At 43.0% G+C, this 16,689-nt stretch overlaps 2 protein-coding genes across 13 annotated transcripts in view; one reads left to right on the top strand and one right to left on the bottom strand.

Moving 5' to 3' along the window:
* The window catches only part of SLC31A1 (solute carrier family 31 member 1), a 37,787-nt gene extending 33,925 nt beyond the window's left edge, over positions 1–3,862 (top strand). Inside the window, exons 3-5 of the mRNA NM_001257506.1 lie at positions 429–501; positions 1,974–2,142; positions 3,527–3,862. Coding sequence (NP_001244435.1) covers positions 429–501; positions 1,974–2,142; positions 3,527–3,728 — 444 coding nt within the window. The 3' untranslated portion in view covers positions 3,729–3,862. The remainder of the gene's footprint in view (positions 1–428; positions 502–1,973; positions 2,143–3,526) is intronic.
* A 5,950-nt stretch (positions 3,863–9,812) lies between these two features.
* Positions 9,813–16,630, bottom strand: CDC26 (cell division cycle 26). Of its 12 annotated transcripts, none has more exons than XM_015116993.3 (4): positions 16,437–16,630; positions 14,384–14,495; positions 13,524–13,645; positions 9,813–10,245 (listed from the first exon to the last, which is right to left on the bottom strand). In XM_015116993.3, exons 3-4 carry the CDS (start codon positions 13,602–13,604, stop codon positions 10,069–10,071), a joined length of 258 nt encoding a protein of 85 aa, XP_014972479.1. In that variant the 5' UTR covers positions 13,605–13,645; positions 14,384–14,495; positions 16,437–16,630; the 3' UTR covers positions 9,813–10,068. The 12 variants fall into 12 exon arrangements, with proteins under 12 accessions (XP_014972479.1, XP_014972472.1, XP_077821322.1 ...); XM_015116986.3 differs by having other exon boundaries at positions 13,524–13,617; XM_077965196.1 differs by having other exon boundaries at positions 14,384–14,467.
* Between the last annotated feature and the right edge of the window lie 59 nt (positions 16,631–16,689).

The raw sequence follows: 16,689 nt of genomic DNA, 5'->3' as shown, positions 1-16,689 counted from the left end.
ATCCTGGCTAACACGGTGAAACCCTGTCTCTACTAAAAATACAAAAAATTAGCCAGGCATGGTGGCATGTGCCTGTAGTCCCAGCTACTTGGGAGGCTGAGGCAGGAGAATTGCTTGAACCTGGGAGGTGGAGGTTTTAGTGAGCTGAGATCTCACAACTGCATTCCAGCCTGGGTGACAGAGAGAGAATCTGTCTCAAAAAAAAAAAAAAAAAAGAAAGAAAGATAAATGTTGATGGTGGGGGCCCAGTAGAGTACTCATGCTCGGTGCCTGTGGTAGTAACACTAAAATGAGGGCTTCCCACTCACGTGAGTGTCTCTTCTTACTATCCAGATCTTCTACTTTTAAATGTTCTAAGCTTCTTTGCCCCAAATTCTCATTTAGAATTTTCATTCATCTCTAACTGACTTGTTTTGGTTTTCTGGCAGCCTATGACCTTCTACTTTGGCTTTAAGAATGTGGAACTACTGTTTTCCGGTTTGGTGATCAATACAGCTGGAGGTGAGTAAGCCATCAGGTAGTGCTGGAAGGTGATAGTCACATGAGAGACAGTGACAAATAATTTGGAAGTCCAGCACCTGTTTCTGTCCTAACTACTGAGTCAACATGGTAATGATGCATAACCATCTTGGTTCCTATTTCCTACCTAGAAGGTAGGAAACACAGTACTTTTTTGGTCCTCTGGTAAACCTCTGTTAACTAACCTGTATGTTTTGGAGCTCTAAAAAATAATTTAGATACCAGATAGAAGTCTTTTGCAATCCATTTTCTTTCATTCTTTTCCAGAGTGTTTATTTTTTATTTTATTTTATTTTTTTTTGAGATGGAGTTTCATTCTTGTCACCCAGGTTGGAGTGCAATGGCAGCTATCTTGGCTCACTGCAATCTCCGCTCCCAAGTTCAAGCAATTCTCCTGCCTTAGCCTCCCAAGTAGCTAGAGTTACAGGAACCCACCACCATGCCCAGCTAATTTTTGTATTTTTAGTAGAAACGGGGTTTTGCCGTGTTTGCCAGGCTGGTCTCAAACTCCTGACCTCAGGTGATCCACCCACCTCGGCCTCCCAAAGTGCTGGGATTACAGGCATGAACCACCATGCCTGGCCTCAGAGTGTTTACTTATTTAATAAGTTATTAGTCCTGGACATAAGACTAAGTCAAGTTAAATACCACAAAATAACTCTAAGTTTAAAACTATTGCTCTAATATAATACTTCAATTTTACGATAAATTAAGTGCCACAAAGAGTGAAATGACTTGCCCTCAATCATAGAGTTAATATGTCAGAGCTAGGACAAGGACCCAGACCTTCCAGAGCTACCTAGACCAGTGTTCTTTTAGTCTACCAAACTATGGCCCACATCCTTCCTGATTCTTGGCATGGCCCATCTTAGTCACTCCTAGTTTTGAGGTAGATGATTACCCATCTCTTTGTGTCTATTATGTTGTATGGTATACTTTAAATTTAACTTGCGCAAACTCAGTAGTCAGTTGGACTGCCTTAGGTACCAGATGTCTCTTTGGAGCCATAAAATCAATTTGTTTTGGGAAGAAGGAGAGCATTTCGTTCAGGTAACGTGTTAAATTAGCAGTTTGAATACATTTATGTCATTACCAACACTTCCCAGTGTGAAAGACTTAGAATTGAAATGCCTATTCAGGAATATTCTACATTGTGTGTTTCAGTGTAACAAACCTAATTTAATGACATCAAGCAGTCTGACCAAAAGGTTATTGTTGTTCTGATTTTTTTTCTTATCTTAATCAAAAAGTAAACATGTTCTTGGCAGAGGCAATAGTTTTCAGTTACACCATCTTAGCTGTTCTCCTATCTGGGCAAGAGAAGAGGGAATAATATAATGTCTTCAAAAACTGAGAGTAGCATTTTTTCTGTGTGTCTTTCTAGCTGGACAGCACATTGGCTAATGATTTTGCACATGTTTGACAGTACCACCATATTTTCCTTCCATACTTAGAAATGGCTGGAGCTTTTGTGGCAGTGTTTTTACTAGCAATGTTCTATGAAGGACTCAAGATAGCCCGAGAGAGCCTGCTGCGTAAGTCACAAGTCAGCATTCGCTACAATTCCATGCCTGTCCCAGGACCAAATGGAACCATCCTTATGGAGACACACAAAACTGTTGGGTAAGAACTGAACAGATCCAGATGAAGTCCTAAAGAGCTTGATCAGTTAAGCAGCAAAGTGCAGCTATGTGATCAGCAGCAGCCCTCTTCTTGAGTTAGGAGTTCTGTATGACCTTGATCAAAACTGTCCTTAGAGGTTTGGGTTGTAGGTCATGAGCAGGCCAAAGGAGGAATGAGAGGAAGTCTTCTGCAAATATGAATGTTTGTTCTGAGTTGTAGGTATTGGCCACTTCAGAAGAAGGGAAGTGAAGAATCCATATTTTAAAATATTTACCAAAATAATAATGAACAAGTTAAGAAATTCAGGTCAAGATATAAAAGAATGGCAGATTGCAGTTGATTCTATAAAATTACACCTAGTCAGTTCTGTCCTCTTTTTGTTTACAATATAAGACTGTATTAATTTCTGTGTTCTGTCGAAGAAAGTATTTGGGTGATTATTGGTTTTTCCCATGGATTGGCAAATGTTTTTTGAGATTGTTTTAATAAAAATGTAAGTCTTAAAACCAAATTGGACCTTAAGAAATCCTATAGACCGACATCCTGCTTTCAAACAAGCAGTGTTATTTATTTCCATTGTACTGATGAGCTTACTGAGGCCCAGAAGGATTGTGACCTACCTAAGGTGGCACAGGGGATGAATAGCCAGGGCTCCTTATCCCTAATTAAGTAATTTCTTCTATACTACCCAACCCTCAATTCTATTTTTTTTTTTTTTTTTTTTCTGGAGACAGGGTCTCCCTCTATTGCCCAGGCTGAAGTGCAGTGGCACGATCTTCACTCACTGCAACCTCTGCCTTCCAGACTCAAGTGGTCCTCCCACCTCAGCCTCCCAAGTAGCTGGAACTACAGGCATGAGCCACAACACCCAGCTAATTTTTTTTATTTTTTGTAGAGACAAGGTTTTGCCATGTTGCCCAGGCTGGTCTGAAACTCCTGAGCTCAAGCAATCAGCCCACCTCAGCCTCCCAAAGTGCTGGGATTAAAGGCATTAGCCACCACCCCCAGCCTCTGTTTCCGTGTTTGTAGAATGTAAACTTTACAAAGGTGGGAAACCTAAAAACATTCGGGCAGATGAGCGGGAGAGGGTTTACGCTTCCCTTTCAGGATCTAAGGTGGAGATAAGTCTAGATTACTGCTCGTCCTTTTCTCCTTCTCCGGAAAAGGGTTCCTCCTCACAGCCATATCTGACCAATGTTTATAAGCCTGACAGCCCTGTGCTGTTTCATTTCCATGGACCAATCAAAGAACATTCAAGTACCCATGAGTTGCCAGAGTGGCTGTCCAGTTCCAGCTGAGCTCATGGCAAGAGCTCTTCCCTCTTTCTCCTGATCTGCAGAACTCCTAGGAGTCCCTGATTGTTGTGTCCCTGTTTACTCTCCAGGCAGCAGATGCTGAGCTTTCCTCACCTCCTGCAAACAGTGCTGCACATCATCCAGGTGGTCATAAGCTACTTCCTCATGCTTATCTTCATGACCTACAACGGGTACCTCTGCATTGCAGTAGCAGCAGGGGCCGGTACAGGATACTTCCTCTTCAGCTGGAAGAAGGCAGTGGTAGTGGACATCACAGAGCATTGCCATTGATGTCAAACTCTGGCGTGGCCTTATCGATTGCAGTGGGAAGCTGTTCAAGACTTGAAGACGTGATTTCCTGCTCCAATCACCCCTTCTTGCTCCTCTTTGTGCACGTACACACACACACACACACACACACACACAGACACACACACACACACACCTCCTGCTCAACAGAGGTTTAGTTTACAGTCTCTGAGCTAAAGTAGTAACCTCCCAAATTGTTTTTTCTAATAAGCTGAGTTTCCCATTTCTTTTAAGGAGAAGCCACCCATGAAATGTCTTTTCCTTCTCCATCATCTTAGAGCCATGTTATATGTTCTTGTCTAATCCATGTAGCTTTTTGTTCAATGACTTGATCATCTGCTTCCTTTTTGAATTTTTAACAGATAGTAAGTAAATTTGGTAGTTTTTTTCCCTGGGTCAGCGATGGAAAGGGGTTAACTTCAGCCAGGATTGATGGCAGCTGAGGGAAATTCTTGCCCAACTAAACCCAGAACTCAAACTTAACATTAGAAAATAAGGTCCAGGGCCGGACACAGTGGCCCACGCCTGTAATCCCAGCACGTTAGGGGGCCAAGGCAGGCTGGATCACCTGAGGACAGGAGTTCGTGACTAGCCTGGTCAACATGGTGAAACCCCGTCTCTACTAAAAATACAAAAATGAGCTGGGCATGGTGGCGGGCGCCTGTAATCCCAGCTACTCAGAAGGCTGAGGCAGGAGAATCACTTGAACTTAGGAGGTGGAGGTTGCAGTGAGCCAAGATGGCGCCATTGCATTCCAGCCTGGGCAACAAGAGTGAAACTCCATCTCAAAGAAAAAGAAAACAAGGTCCAGTTTTTGGATTCAATGAGTGGGAAATACATTGTGCCTTTGTCCAGATGTGATGCATTATACCAAAATTTTAGTAGTGTGCAGAGGGGTGGTTTCAGACTAAATACAGGCTTAGAGCTTGCAGAGTGTGTATTCTTGGATGGCTGACTCATCAACCTGCATTCCCACTTAACACTTTGATTAGCATGAACTTGCCAATCAAAAAATGACAATCAGTTTTAGAAAATAGAAATAGGTATTTTTAAATAAAACCATTCGCAGTTTACTTTGGCTTGATACCTTGGTTTGTCCCAGCTGAAGTGAAGCAAAAGAGTTCGAATTATTTTTTTCCATTACCGTTTTCGCATGTCTGCCTCTAAAACAGTGATTTTCAAGCTTTAGTGTGCATCAAAATCACCTGTAGGGCTTGTTAAAACACTGACTGCTGGGCCTCAACCCCAAAGCCCCCAGAGTGGCACTTCTGAGTTCCTGCTCATGTTACAAGGGACCACATTTTGAGAATCTCTGCTTTAAGCTAAGGAAATATTGCCTGGTGGGCTGGCTGCCTGATACTGGGCATGGAAATTTGAATTGCTGATTGGTAGATGGTGTGTCTGGACTTAACTCATGTAGTAAATACTGCTGATCAATACCTAATCATTCCACATTTATTGAGCTCCACCTGTGTGTGTGTATACCCAAGCATACATGTGTGAAGGGCTGTAGCCAAAGTATTTTTACTAGCCTGTATGAAGTCACTAGTCCTTATTTTTAAAGGTCTGTGGTTTCTTGGAAGTAATTTGATTGTTGAGAGAGACCTTTGATCTGCAGTGTAAATCTACCAGTCATGGGCCAAAAGGGCAAAAGCCCAGCTTTCTCTTTGGAAAGACTCAGGGTGTGGTTTGCTGATGGCCAGATTTTCCTCAGGCTCCAACAACTGTGCTCATACCAAGCAGATCCTCATCCTCCATATAACCATCTTTGTTATTCGTGGGGGTTTAATTACATTACAAGTGGCCAAAACCCCTGTTCTCAGTGAAGAACCACATTGGATTTTTATTCTGTTCAGTTGTAGTCTACACTGCAGTCTTAGTCCCGGTTCAAACTACCTCTTTAAATTGATTTGTCTTGTGCTGGTCTGTTAAATCCTGCCCTTCTTGGTGCTAGATCCAGTTGTGCCTCAGGGCAGAGGAAACTTATCCTGTTGGCCTGTGTCGTGGTTTTGTAGTTTGTACTTTCTCCATGGGTGCCAGTTAAATATTGGAGAGCAAGGAATGTGTACTTGTATGGCTTTGAACCAAGAGAGGGTTATAAGCCTACTGGATTGAGGTTAAAATCCAAGAACCAACATTTAGAGCTTTGCGCTTTTCTCTCATTCCGTCACCTTGTAATGATGATACTTAACATGAGCAGGGTGAATGACAGGTACTGACAAAGTCCAACAAAAAGGTGTAATACAGCCTGTTGTCTCAAGCCAAGGAATCTTAAAACCATGATAAATAAATAGGAATCAATAGTTAGTAGTGACACTGGTGCTCTCTAGAAATCTCAGCATGAACTGCTATAGAATACCCTCCCAGCAACAGAACCTTATCAGTAAGGCCAGCTAGACCCAATGGCTCATGCCTGTAATCCCAACACTTTGGGAGGCCAAGGTGGGAGGATGCCTTGTCCCCCGAAGTTCGAGACAGGCCTGGACAACATAGTGAGATCCTATCTCTATAAAAAATGAAAAATTAGCCAGGCATGGTGGTGCACACCTGTAGTCCTGGCTACTTGGGAGACTGAGGCAGGAGGATTGCTTTTGCCCTGAAGGTCGAGGCTGCAGTGAGCCATGATTGTGCCACTGTACTCAGCCCGGGTGACAAAGCAAGATCCTGTCTCAGAAAAAAAAAAAAAAAGAAAGAAAATTCAAGGCCAGTTAAGACAAAATGCTATGACTGAAATTCACAGAAATATCAGTTTAGATTAGGTCTTCAGGTATTCAGGAGAGACAGGTATTAAAACCTGAATTTCAGAGATTCTTAGACTAGGTGCCAAAGGATGAAGCTAGTGAAGGAGAAAAAGCTTAAATTCCATCTTGAGCTCTTGGATTGTGATAATACAATGATCTCATTAACTTTTCATTTCTGTATACCTGTTCATTTGGAATTTAATGCTTCTTTGTTCATTTTGAATCCAAACTTTTCTTTCTTCCCCATTCACATCTATTAGAAGACTGCATCACCATTTTTTCGGCCCCCTTACTCTGCTGTCCTTTCCCTTTTCTTTAATTTTTTTTTTTAATCTCATGTCTAGTGTATTACATCTCCATAGCCCTGTTGATGCAGTAGACAGTGCTATGCTATGGATATAAATATCAACCAGAAATTGGCATTTATAAACCTGTTAGAGACTTTAACCATGCTTCAAGAGGCAGTTGCCCCACTGGAATTTCTATAAGGATGGTACCCTTCCCAGAGTTACAGAATCTTAGGTGCTGTCTCTAGTCTGTGATGGAGGAACTCCCAGCATCCCCATTGCCCACAAATGGAATCCTCACTGTATCCACTAGGAAATTAGAAATTAAGGTTTCTTCACTACTTCTATGGTAGGGTTGTCTGAAATTCCCTTTCAGGCTGTGGGTACTGGTCTTAGGTTCTAGTCAGAAGGGGTTCCTTATAAGGAGCACGAGGAGGGGAGTACACTTTCATATCATTTAATTTTGATCCTGCCCTCTCCAGCTGCTCCTTCAAAAGATACATCAAAAGATACAAACTCGGCCGGGCACAGTGGCTCACACACTTTGGGAGGCCGAGGGGGGCGCGGATCACCTAAGGTCAGGAGTTTGAGACCAGCCTGGCCGACGTGGTGAAACCCCATCTCTACTAAAAATACAAAAATTAGCCGGGTGTGGTGGCTCATGCCTGTAATCCCAGCTACTCCGGAGGCTGAGGCAGGAGAATCACTTGAACCCGGGAGGGAGAGGTTGCAGTGAGCCAAGATGGCGCCATTGCACTCCAACCTGGGCAACAAGAGCAAAACTCTGTCTCAAAAAAAAAAAAGATACAAAGTCTGCATTTGATATAATGCCTTAATTACTGGGTCTACAATTAATGTTGACTGTTTTAGATTGTAAGCTCCTGGAGAACAGTATTGCTGTAGTAGGAATGTTTTAACAGTGTCATATGAAAAAGAACAAAATAAATATTTTGATTTTGTGATTCTATGCAAGTTTTTCTGCCCAGAGTGATAACGCAATAAGCTAGTCTCTTCATAGTCTGCATAGATTCTGGCCATTAACATCAGTTTTTAAGATGTCAGTATTTTAGGTGGTATGATCCTTTCAGGTTTTCATCTCACTTCCTCCTACTCTACTTAAAATGACATGCCTGGTACATGCCAGAAGATCCGTGTGACCTTCTGCACAGGAGACAGGGTCTTCATAAAGCCAGAAGTATTTCAATATACTGAGGATTCCTGAATTTAAAAGCCAACTTTTGTCACATCATAATCCCTTCCGTGTTTCTGCTGTCAGGCAAGAGGCTCTGAGCTGGGCCTGTAGGAAGTTTACCGCCAAACCTTGAGATGCACAGTGACCCTGCCAGTCCCTTCAGTAATGCCAAAATGCTGACGTTACTTGCTCTTCCCACTGGCTACCAGTGGGTATCTTACCGTCAGCACTATTCCTAGTCTCTTAGTGTAGTATCATGAACGTGGACTTAGAGGAGTCAATGGGTTTGGATTCTGGCTCCACCACTTACTAGCAATATGACCTTAGGAAGTTAGTCTAATGATCCCTAAGCCTTAGTTTTCTTAGAGATGGAGTCTCGCTTCGTCACCTAGGCTGGAGTGCAATGGTGCAGTCTCGCCTCACTGCCACCTCCATCTCCCGGGTTCAAGTGATTCTCCTGCTCAGCCTTCCAAGTAGCTGGGGCTACAGGCACACACCATCATGTCTGGCTAATTTTTGTATTTTTAGTAGAGACGAGTTTTCACCATGTTGGCCAGGCTGGTCTTGAACTCCTGAGCTCAAGTGATCCGCCCGCCTCGGCCTCCCAAAGTGCTGGGATTGGGAAAGGTGTGAGCCACTATGCCTGACCATAACACCTGTTTGAATCAGGCACCCAGCACAAAATACGCATTCAAGCCTTAGTGTATTTTTTTTATCTATGATTATTGTTAATCTAGCTTTCAGGAAAATGAAAAGTACACTTTTCTTGATAAGGTTAGTAGGTTAGTTTTTTTTGTTGTTGTTCTTTTGTTTTTTTCATTTTTGTTTTTATGACGGAGTTTTGCTCGTTGCCCAGACTGGAGTGCAATAGTGCAATCTCAGAGGTTGCAATCACTGCAACCTCTGCCTCCCGGGTTCAAGCAATTCTCCCACCTCAGCCTCCCAAGTAGCTGGGATTGCAGGCATACACCACCACGCCTGGCTAATTTTGTATTTTTAGTAGAGACGGGGTTTCGCCATGTTGGTCACGCTGGTCTCAAACTCCAGACCTCAGATGATCCACCCACCTCGGCCTCCCAAAGTGCTGGGATTACAGGCATGAGCCACCACACCAGGCCCTCTCCCACTCGTATTACTCAAACTACCCCAAAAAGGCTAACGTCCTGCTAAGAGTCTCTGTAGAACTGATGATTCAAGAGGCTCTTATGATCACAGCTGGCGATTCCCTGGGTTGAATTAGTAAAAACAGGCCAAGCATAGTAATCCCAGCACTTTGGGAGGACTGTTGAATGCCAGCAGCTCAAGCCCACCTTGGGCAACATAGATCCCTGCCTCTACGTAAAACAATAAAAATTAAAAAAAAAAAATTTAACTCCAAAACATTAGGGCAACATTCAAAATTATCCTCTGAGCTGCCTCACTGGTTCTTTCTGGGAAAAATGCTTAGGCAAGTTGAGAAAGGAAGGAAAGTTGGAATAATGGCAAAACTGTTTAGAAGCATTCCTCTTATTTCCCTCCATTGTCTGTCCTCTGAACATTGTACCCAAACTAGTTACAAAGCCATTCTGTAAAGAGATCTGGTACCTACAATTTCTTCAGATTTACACAATATCACTAGATTTTAATTTCTACAAGGGCAGGGATCTTTGTTGAGTGGCACATGGTAGGCACTCAATAAATACTTGTTGAATAGATGGGTTAAATGAAAGTGGCAGGGATCAACTAGAGTGTCCTGTGCTTAGGGTCTTTTAATAAAGATGGAAAGAATGATGTTAATCTTGTAGCAATTATCTTTTAAAGCCTGAGGGTTAACAGTGCTGTTATACTTCATTAAGGATGCCTCACATTTTTCCAAAAATATATTTATTTTTAAAAACAAAAACTCAGATCAGTTTTATAGAGTCAGATTTTCCAGAGACAAACCACAGTTTGGATTCCGGCTTAGCGTGCAAGTGAAGCATCAGTAATCTCATGCAGAAGGATGTGTCTCTGCAGGAGGTACATTCTGCTTGACTGCAAGCACTCAATTCTCTAAATCTGGTTTGTACTTCTGCCATCATTTTATTCCATTCCAGCGCTCTGGCATGCAAGATAATCCATCTCTAAAATTCAAGACTTCCAAATTGAGATGAACGATTATTGGGCTTGGGTTGGGGTTTATAACCAATCCGATCATTGATCATTTGTTCCCGGCTCTTGGGATCACTGCTGAGCCCAATGGCTCCTTCTCCATCACTGCCTCCTACAACTTCCACATCTTCCTTCTGTTTCTTACGGGTCTGAAAGTATAAACGTTTTAGGATTAAGGCAACATTCTTTCAATTAGCAAACGTTTATTTAGAGTACCTACCATGTACTAGGCATGGGGTAAAGGATAGAGTTAGGGTGTAAAGAACAATAAACTGAAATCCTAGGTTTGGAATACTTAGGGGCACAATGAGGATACGGTGTTAAAAGTTGTAACCTCTGATCGCTTGAGGTCAGGAATTCGAGACCAGCCTGGCAAACATGGCGAAACCCCATCTCTACTAAAAATAAACAATGTGGCCGGGCACAGTGAGTCACACCTGTGATCCCAACCCTTTGGGAGGCCGAGGCAGGCGGATCACGAGGTCAAGAGATCAACACCATCCTGGCCAAGACAGTGAAACTCCATCTCTACTAAAAATACAAAACTTAGCTGGGCATGGTGGCACATGCCTGTAATCCCACCTACTCAGGAGGCTGAGGCAGGAGAACCACTCGAACCAGGAAGTCGGAGGTTGCAGTGAGCCGAGATGCACTCCAGCCTGGTGACAGAGTGAGACTCCATCTCAAAAAAAAAAAGATGTAACCCCTGCCCTCCAGGATGTCACAGTCTAATAGGTAAACAGCCAAAGAGACGATTATAGGGTGATCCGGGCTATGACCTATGACAGAGGGAAGTCAACACTGCCAAAGAGACGAGGTAAGGAGTTGGGGTGTGGTGGTACAACAGGAAGCTACAACTGGAAAGATGTAAGAGCAGACAAGGGGGAGCAAAGGGTATTTCAACAAATTTATTATTCTAGAGAATAGACAGAAAAATAAATTGACTGGTAAAGAAATAACCACCAAAAATCTATAGCCTAACTGATCCCATGAGATTAAAAGTAACATGAGAAGGTTTTATGCTATCTTATCAAAAGGTCTGGGTTTTGTGGCTTCATTTTGTTTTCAGATAAAAGGTTTGGTTCTTAAGTCACATGTGACTGCAGAATCCACAAAGTATGTCTCAGTTTGATCATTTTCAAAAAGAAACACTTATCCCGTAACTGCCACTACCTGACTGTAAGGACAACAGATGATAACTTTCTCTAAGAGAGTGAAATGATGTTTTATCCAAAATTCCTTAATAATAATAGAATGGCTCAGCTACTCAAATCACTGGAATTACCACCATTCTTCACCACTTGCTGCTGGACTGTGGGCATTTAAATGCCAAGCATCGGGCTGACCGCAGTGGCTCATGCCTGTAAATCCCACTGCTTTGGGAGGACTGCTTGAGCCCAGGAGTTTGACACTAGCCTGGGCAACATAGTGAGACTCCATCTGTCCCCACAAATTTTTTTTTTTTCTTCAGACCAAGTCTCGGTCTGTCACCAGGCTGGAGTGCAGTGGCGCCATCTCGGCTCACTGCAACCTCCACCTCCCAGGTTCAAGCGATTCTCCTGCCCTCGGCTTCCCAAGTAGTTGGGACTACAGGTGCATGCCACCACACCCAGCTAATGTTTGTATTTTTAGTAGAGATGGGGTTTCAACATGTTAGCTAGGATGGTCTCTTGACCTCGTGATCCGCCTGCCTCGGCCTCCCAAAGTGCTGGGATTACAGGCGTGAGCCACCACACCCGGCCCACAAAAAATTTAAAAATTAGCCAGGCATAGTGGCACATGCCTGTATTCCCAGTTATTCAGGGGGCCGGACGTGGTAGGATCACTGGAGCCTGGCAGGTAGAGGCTGCAGTGAGTGGTGATCATGCCACTGTACACCAGCAGGGCGACAGAGCAAGACCCTGTCTCAAAAATAAAAATAAAAAATAAAATAAATGCCAACACTCACAAAGTATTACAGTGAATAAAATAAGGTATTGCCTTTTATGTGGCAAATGACCTTCCTGATTACTAGTAAGTGATGTTAGAAAGTTCTACCTAAATATCTTTGTGAAAACAAGTTCTAAAAGGCAAACAACTCTATCATTCTGAGAATATCCAAGTGGAATGAAATCACTTAAAAGGGTTCCCACTTTGAGCAACTGCTGTTTCAGAAGCTAGAGTCACAGTAGATAATCAAACTCATGTTGGTAATAAATGAAACAGGCCAGTTTTCTACTGGTTTCACTTTAGGGCATGACTGTCCCTGCTTCCTAAGTTACTCTAAAACAGGGCAAAACCCACTAGATAACTGCCTTTGGTGAAAAGACTAACTCAATAGTGAGCTGACTCTGTAGAGTCAAAGTTCGGCATGCTAGCATTTTATGAGATTTGTAACAACTGAAGTTTAAGCCATACTTTAAAGCTCATCCTTAATAATATATGAGTTTTTTAAAAGCAGAAATTATGATGCTTCGAGAACACTAAAGTGTCTTGGGATGAAGCAGGGGGAAGAAATCTAAGTTATTAGTCTTAATATGAAGCATATACAATCCATAATAAAGCTGTTGGTAAATACATGCAAAATGTACTGTCCTCTGCCATATAGTACAAGATATCTGCTAGGACAGCAAATGAAAATAGACTTGTATTGAGCCCTCCTTTGGGCCTGGTATTGCAGGGAACAGATGCAGACAGAAATATACTAATCCCTGACTTCAAGGAGCTTATGGCCCAGTGAGGGAAAACAAAAGCAAACAGACAATTACAACAGAGACTAACAGTGCTTATGAGAGAGGTTAGCACAGGAGGATGAGGTTGAGCCTAACCCAGCTGGGGGCTGGAAGAAGTAAGAGTTAGCCTGGCAAAGAAAAATAAAGGACTTTTCTGGCAAAGGGAACACTTGTGTATAGGCATTGAGATTAAAGATAACCCAGCAGTGAAAGTGGAGAGATAAGCAAGGACCAGCTCACAAAGGACCTCATATGCCATGCTAGGGAATTTGGAATTTATTCTGTAGACCACTGAATAATTTAAGTCTTATTAATGGACATCTAATACCATGTAGCAAGGCCACACTTAAAAATACATATGGGGCTCCTACCATGAGCTAGATGGTAGGAAATGGTGATGCAAACAGACATGATTTCTGCAATCAATCACTGGCTGGGTGCAGTGGGTCACATGTGTAATCCCAGCACTTTGGGAGGCTGAGGCGGATGGATCACTTGAGGTCAGGAGTTGGAGACCAGCCTGGCCCCAACATGGCAAAATCCCGTCTCTACTAAAAACACAAAAATGACCCGGGCATGCTGGCATGTACCTATAGTCCCAGCTACTTGGGAGGCTGAGGCAGAGGTTGCAGTGAGCCAAGGATCATGCCACTATACTCCAGCCTGTGTGACACAGCGAGACTCCATCTCAAAAAAACACAAAGTTGTATTCATACCTCCAGGTCCTTTCGAATGCTCTCAAACTCTTCAATGTCATCAAGCTTTAGCTCTAGGCGTGTTGGTTTTCGTCTCAGCATACTGAAGTCAACACTAAGGGCCAAACCCAGTGAACTATTAGCTGATAAAAATGAAAGAGAGGAGGAAAAACTGAAGGTAATAAAGTCTCAGATACAAAACATAAAATCAGTTTGCAAGCCTGTGTACTAAAGTGAATGGAAGTATTAAAACTTTATTTGAATTCACACAGACTTCTAAAGTCTTTTTAAGAGATGGGATCTTGCTCTTTGCCCAGGCTGGAGCACAGTAGCATGACCTTAGCTCACTACAGCCTCAACTTCCTGGGCTCAAGCAATCTTACTGCCTCAGCCTCTAGAGTAGCTGGGACTACAGGTGTACACCACCATATCTGGCTAATTTTTGTGTTTTTTGTAGAAATGGGATCTCTCTCTGATGCCCAGGCTGGTCTCAAACTCTTGGGCTCAAGTGTTCCTCCCTCCTCATTTTCCCAAAGTACTGGCATTATAGGCAAGAGCTACTATACCCAGCCAACTTCTAAAGTCTTTAGGTATATGATTATTACATTTTTATTACATTATGGAGATCTACAGCTCTGTAAAATCAAAAACTCTTTCAGTAAGAATTTAAAATAGCAAACTATCACTTTAATCTCATGTTCTAGTCACATTCAAAGAAATACTCTAGCTAAAAGAATAAACTATCACATCTCAGTATAGTTAGAGGGGAAAGTGGACAAACCAGTGAATTTAATCTACTCTACGTGAGAACTGTCAGAGATTTGTGATCACTCCTGAATGCTAAAATCAGTTTGCTAAATCTCATGAAGACTCCAACTCACCAATTCACAGGATTATCCTCAGCGTCCAAACAGATCCTAAATGTGTGTACGTCATTCATTAAACAAACACTTCTTGTGCTCCAGCTACAGAATTAAAAGGTACAGTCATAATCTGTGGGGAAAATAAAGAAAACTGTGATATCATATAACGAGAACCCTAATGAGGATACTGGCACTGGCATCACACAGGCACCTAATCCAGTCTGGGCTGAGTGTGGGGTGGACAAGGATGTCAGGCAAGCCTTCCTGGAGAAAATGATATCTTAGTTGACTTCTGAAGGGCAGGCAGAGAGAAGAGTGCACAAGGAGGCTCAAGACCAGCTTTGGCAACATAGCAAGACCCTGTCTCTACAAAAAAGTAAAAAAATTAGCTAGGCTGGTAGTGTGTACCTGTAGTCCTAGCTACTCAGGAGGCTGAGATGGAAGGATCACTTGAGCCCAGGAGTTTGAGGTGGCCACAGTGAGCCATGATCTCACCATAAGACCCCAACTCAGAAAAAAAAAAAAAAAAGAAGAAGAAGAAAAGAGGTTCAAAAGAGCATTCCACAGCCTGAAATCCCGAGGTAATACTGTGTTAACAAAAACCATTTTGTTTTGTTTTGTTTTGTTTTTGAGAAAACACAACTCCCCCAATTGAGTTTAATATCTGTTGATGGCATCATTTGTATATTCTCCACAGCATCCCCTAGAGTGTATCTATAAAAACAGTCAGTAAATGTTTGTTGAATAAAAGGTGAGATCATTCTTGAGCACTGTGCTCTTTTTCCATTCCCATTCTTTACATTCTTAACACAAAAACCTGTGAAGTTGACAAAATGATTCCTATTTCACACATAAAGAAGTCATCGAAGCAAGCTGTTCAGTTTGGTTAATAATTTTAGCCTCCTATAAAAATTATACAGGTCAACATGATAAGGATTAAGTGAGAATGATGGAAGTGAAAACTCCTTGAAAGTATATAGAGATACAAATTATTACATGTATCTAGGATGAAACTAGGGACTGTGAAGTATACAAAGGAAGAAATATTTCCTTCTCCCATGAAGCTTAGGATATTACAGGCGATATTATCAACACAAAACACTGGCACATTACATTTCAAATTGCTTTGTACTAAATCAGGCATTATCTTCTACCAGATTCCAATGCAGACAAATGGTAGAGAAAGCCAAAGTTCCAAAGAGGGAAAGAGAGGGATAGGGATACCTAAAAGGAAAAAAAAGGTCTACTATACATTTTACCTTTTCTGCAAACTGCGAAAAACTGGCCACTACGGAGCAGTATAGAGTAGCAGTTAAAAGTGCTGGCTGTAGAGGTTAAAGGGCACAGGTTCTAATCCCACTGCGCCACTGATCTTGAACAATTAGTTTCATTTCTAACTAGGCCTTAGTTTCCTCATCTGTATCCTACTTTGCTGTTGTAGGAAGTGAATAACGTAATGCAGAGTAAGCTCTTGGAACATTACTTGGCATTTAATAAATGTTCAATAAATAACACCTATTATGGCTGTAATTTTTCTAGGGGGTTGGATGAGGATCTGGCCAGCTACGGAAACGTCAATATTTTGAGGATCTCCCACCGTCCACGTGGAGATAAAAACCTTATGCTGTTCGTCTCTAATACCCCAGCATCCAGCAGGGCAGAGAGACGTACAGTTCCCTGACACCCTCCTAACCATCATCTTACTCTCAATCTGATACAAAGACCAGGCTGAAGACAAATGAACAAAATCAGGCCGAAGCTCCTCCGCCGGGTCTTTATTTGACTTTGGCACCAGCGGGCTCTTCTAGCTTAATCTCTCGCTGCAGCCCAAATCCACCGCCGAGCCATCAAGCTCATAGGTGGCCCCTGGGAAGACTTCCGGACCATGGAAGAGAACAGTCCTCGTCCCCTAGCTCCAGGCCTGTACCTCGGATCCCAGGGTTTCTATGGTAACACGGTCCTCGGCTCCCAGAAGACGTAAACGCCCCCGTAGGCCCGGGGAGGCACAGCGGGCCCCGGAAGCCCTCGACTCGCTCCAGAGTTCAGCCCCGAGCCGCGCGAGTCGACTTACCTACCTCTTTTCAAGTCGGCTCAGCCCCTTCCCGGAACCTCGGCTCCCCTCCACGAAACTACTGCTACGCCAACTGGACTACACTTCCCAGACGGCTTGGAGCCTCTCTCTCAGCAGAACCTCGTCTTCCGCGAGCTTTTCTTGGAGGTTCTAGGAGGGATGCCCCTCAATGCCACGACGCCATTTCCTACTACGACTTCCATCATGCTCCGCGCCGCTCCGGGCGCAGCGACGGCTCTTGGCCCATGTCCTG

The sequence above is a fragment of the Macaca mulatta genome, chromosome 15 (assembly GCF_049350105.2).
Source record: "Macaca mulatta isolate MMU2019108-1 chromosome 15, T2T-MMU8v2.0, whole genome shotgun sequence".
NCBI lineage: Eukaryota > Metazoa > Chordata > Mammalia > Primates > Cercopithecidae > Macaca > Macaca mulatta.
Note: the sequence above shows the minus strand (reverse complement) of the source record. Positions and strands in the feature narration are given on the sequence as shown.

Excerpts from the sequence above, each read along its gene's own strand:
- CDC26 (XM_015116986.3), bottom strand. The coding sequence starts at position 14,442 with ATGAATGACGTACACACATTTAGGATCTGTTTGGACGCTGAGGATAAT. Across the intron at positions 13,618-14,383 it reads GAGGATAATCCTGTGAATTG|TGTTGACTTCAGTATGCTGA; the intron begins GTGAGTTGGAGT and ends TTTGGCCCTTAG. Across the intron at positions 10,246-13,523 it reads GCATTCGAAAGGACCTGGAG|ACCCGTAAGAAACAGAAGGA; the intron begins GTATGAATACAA and ends TTATACTTTCAG.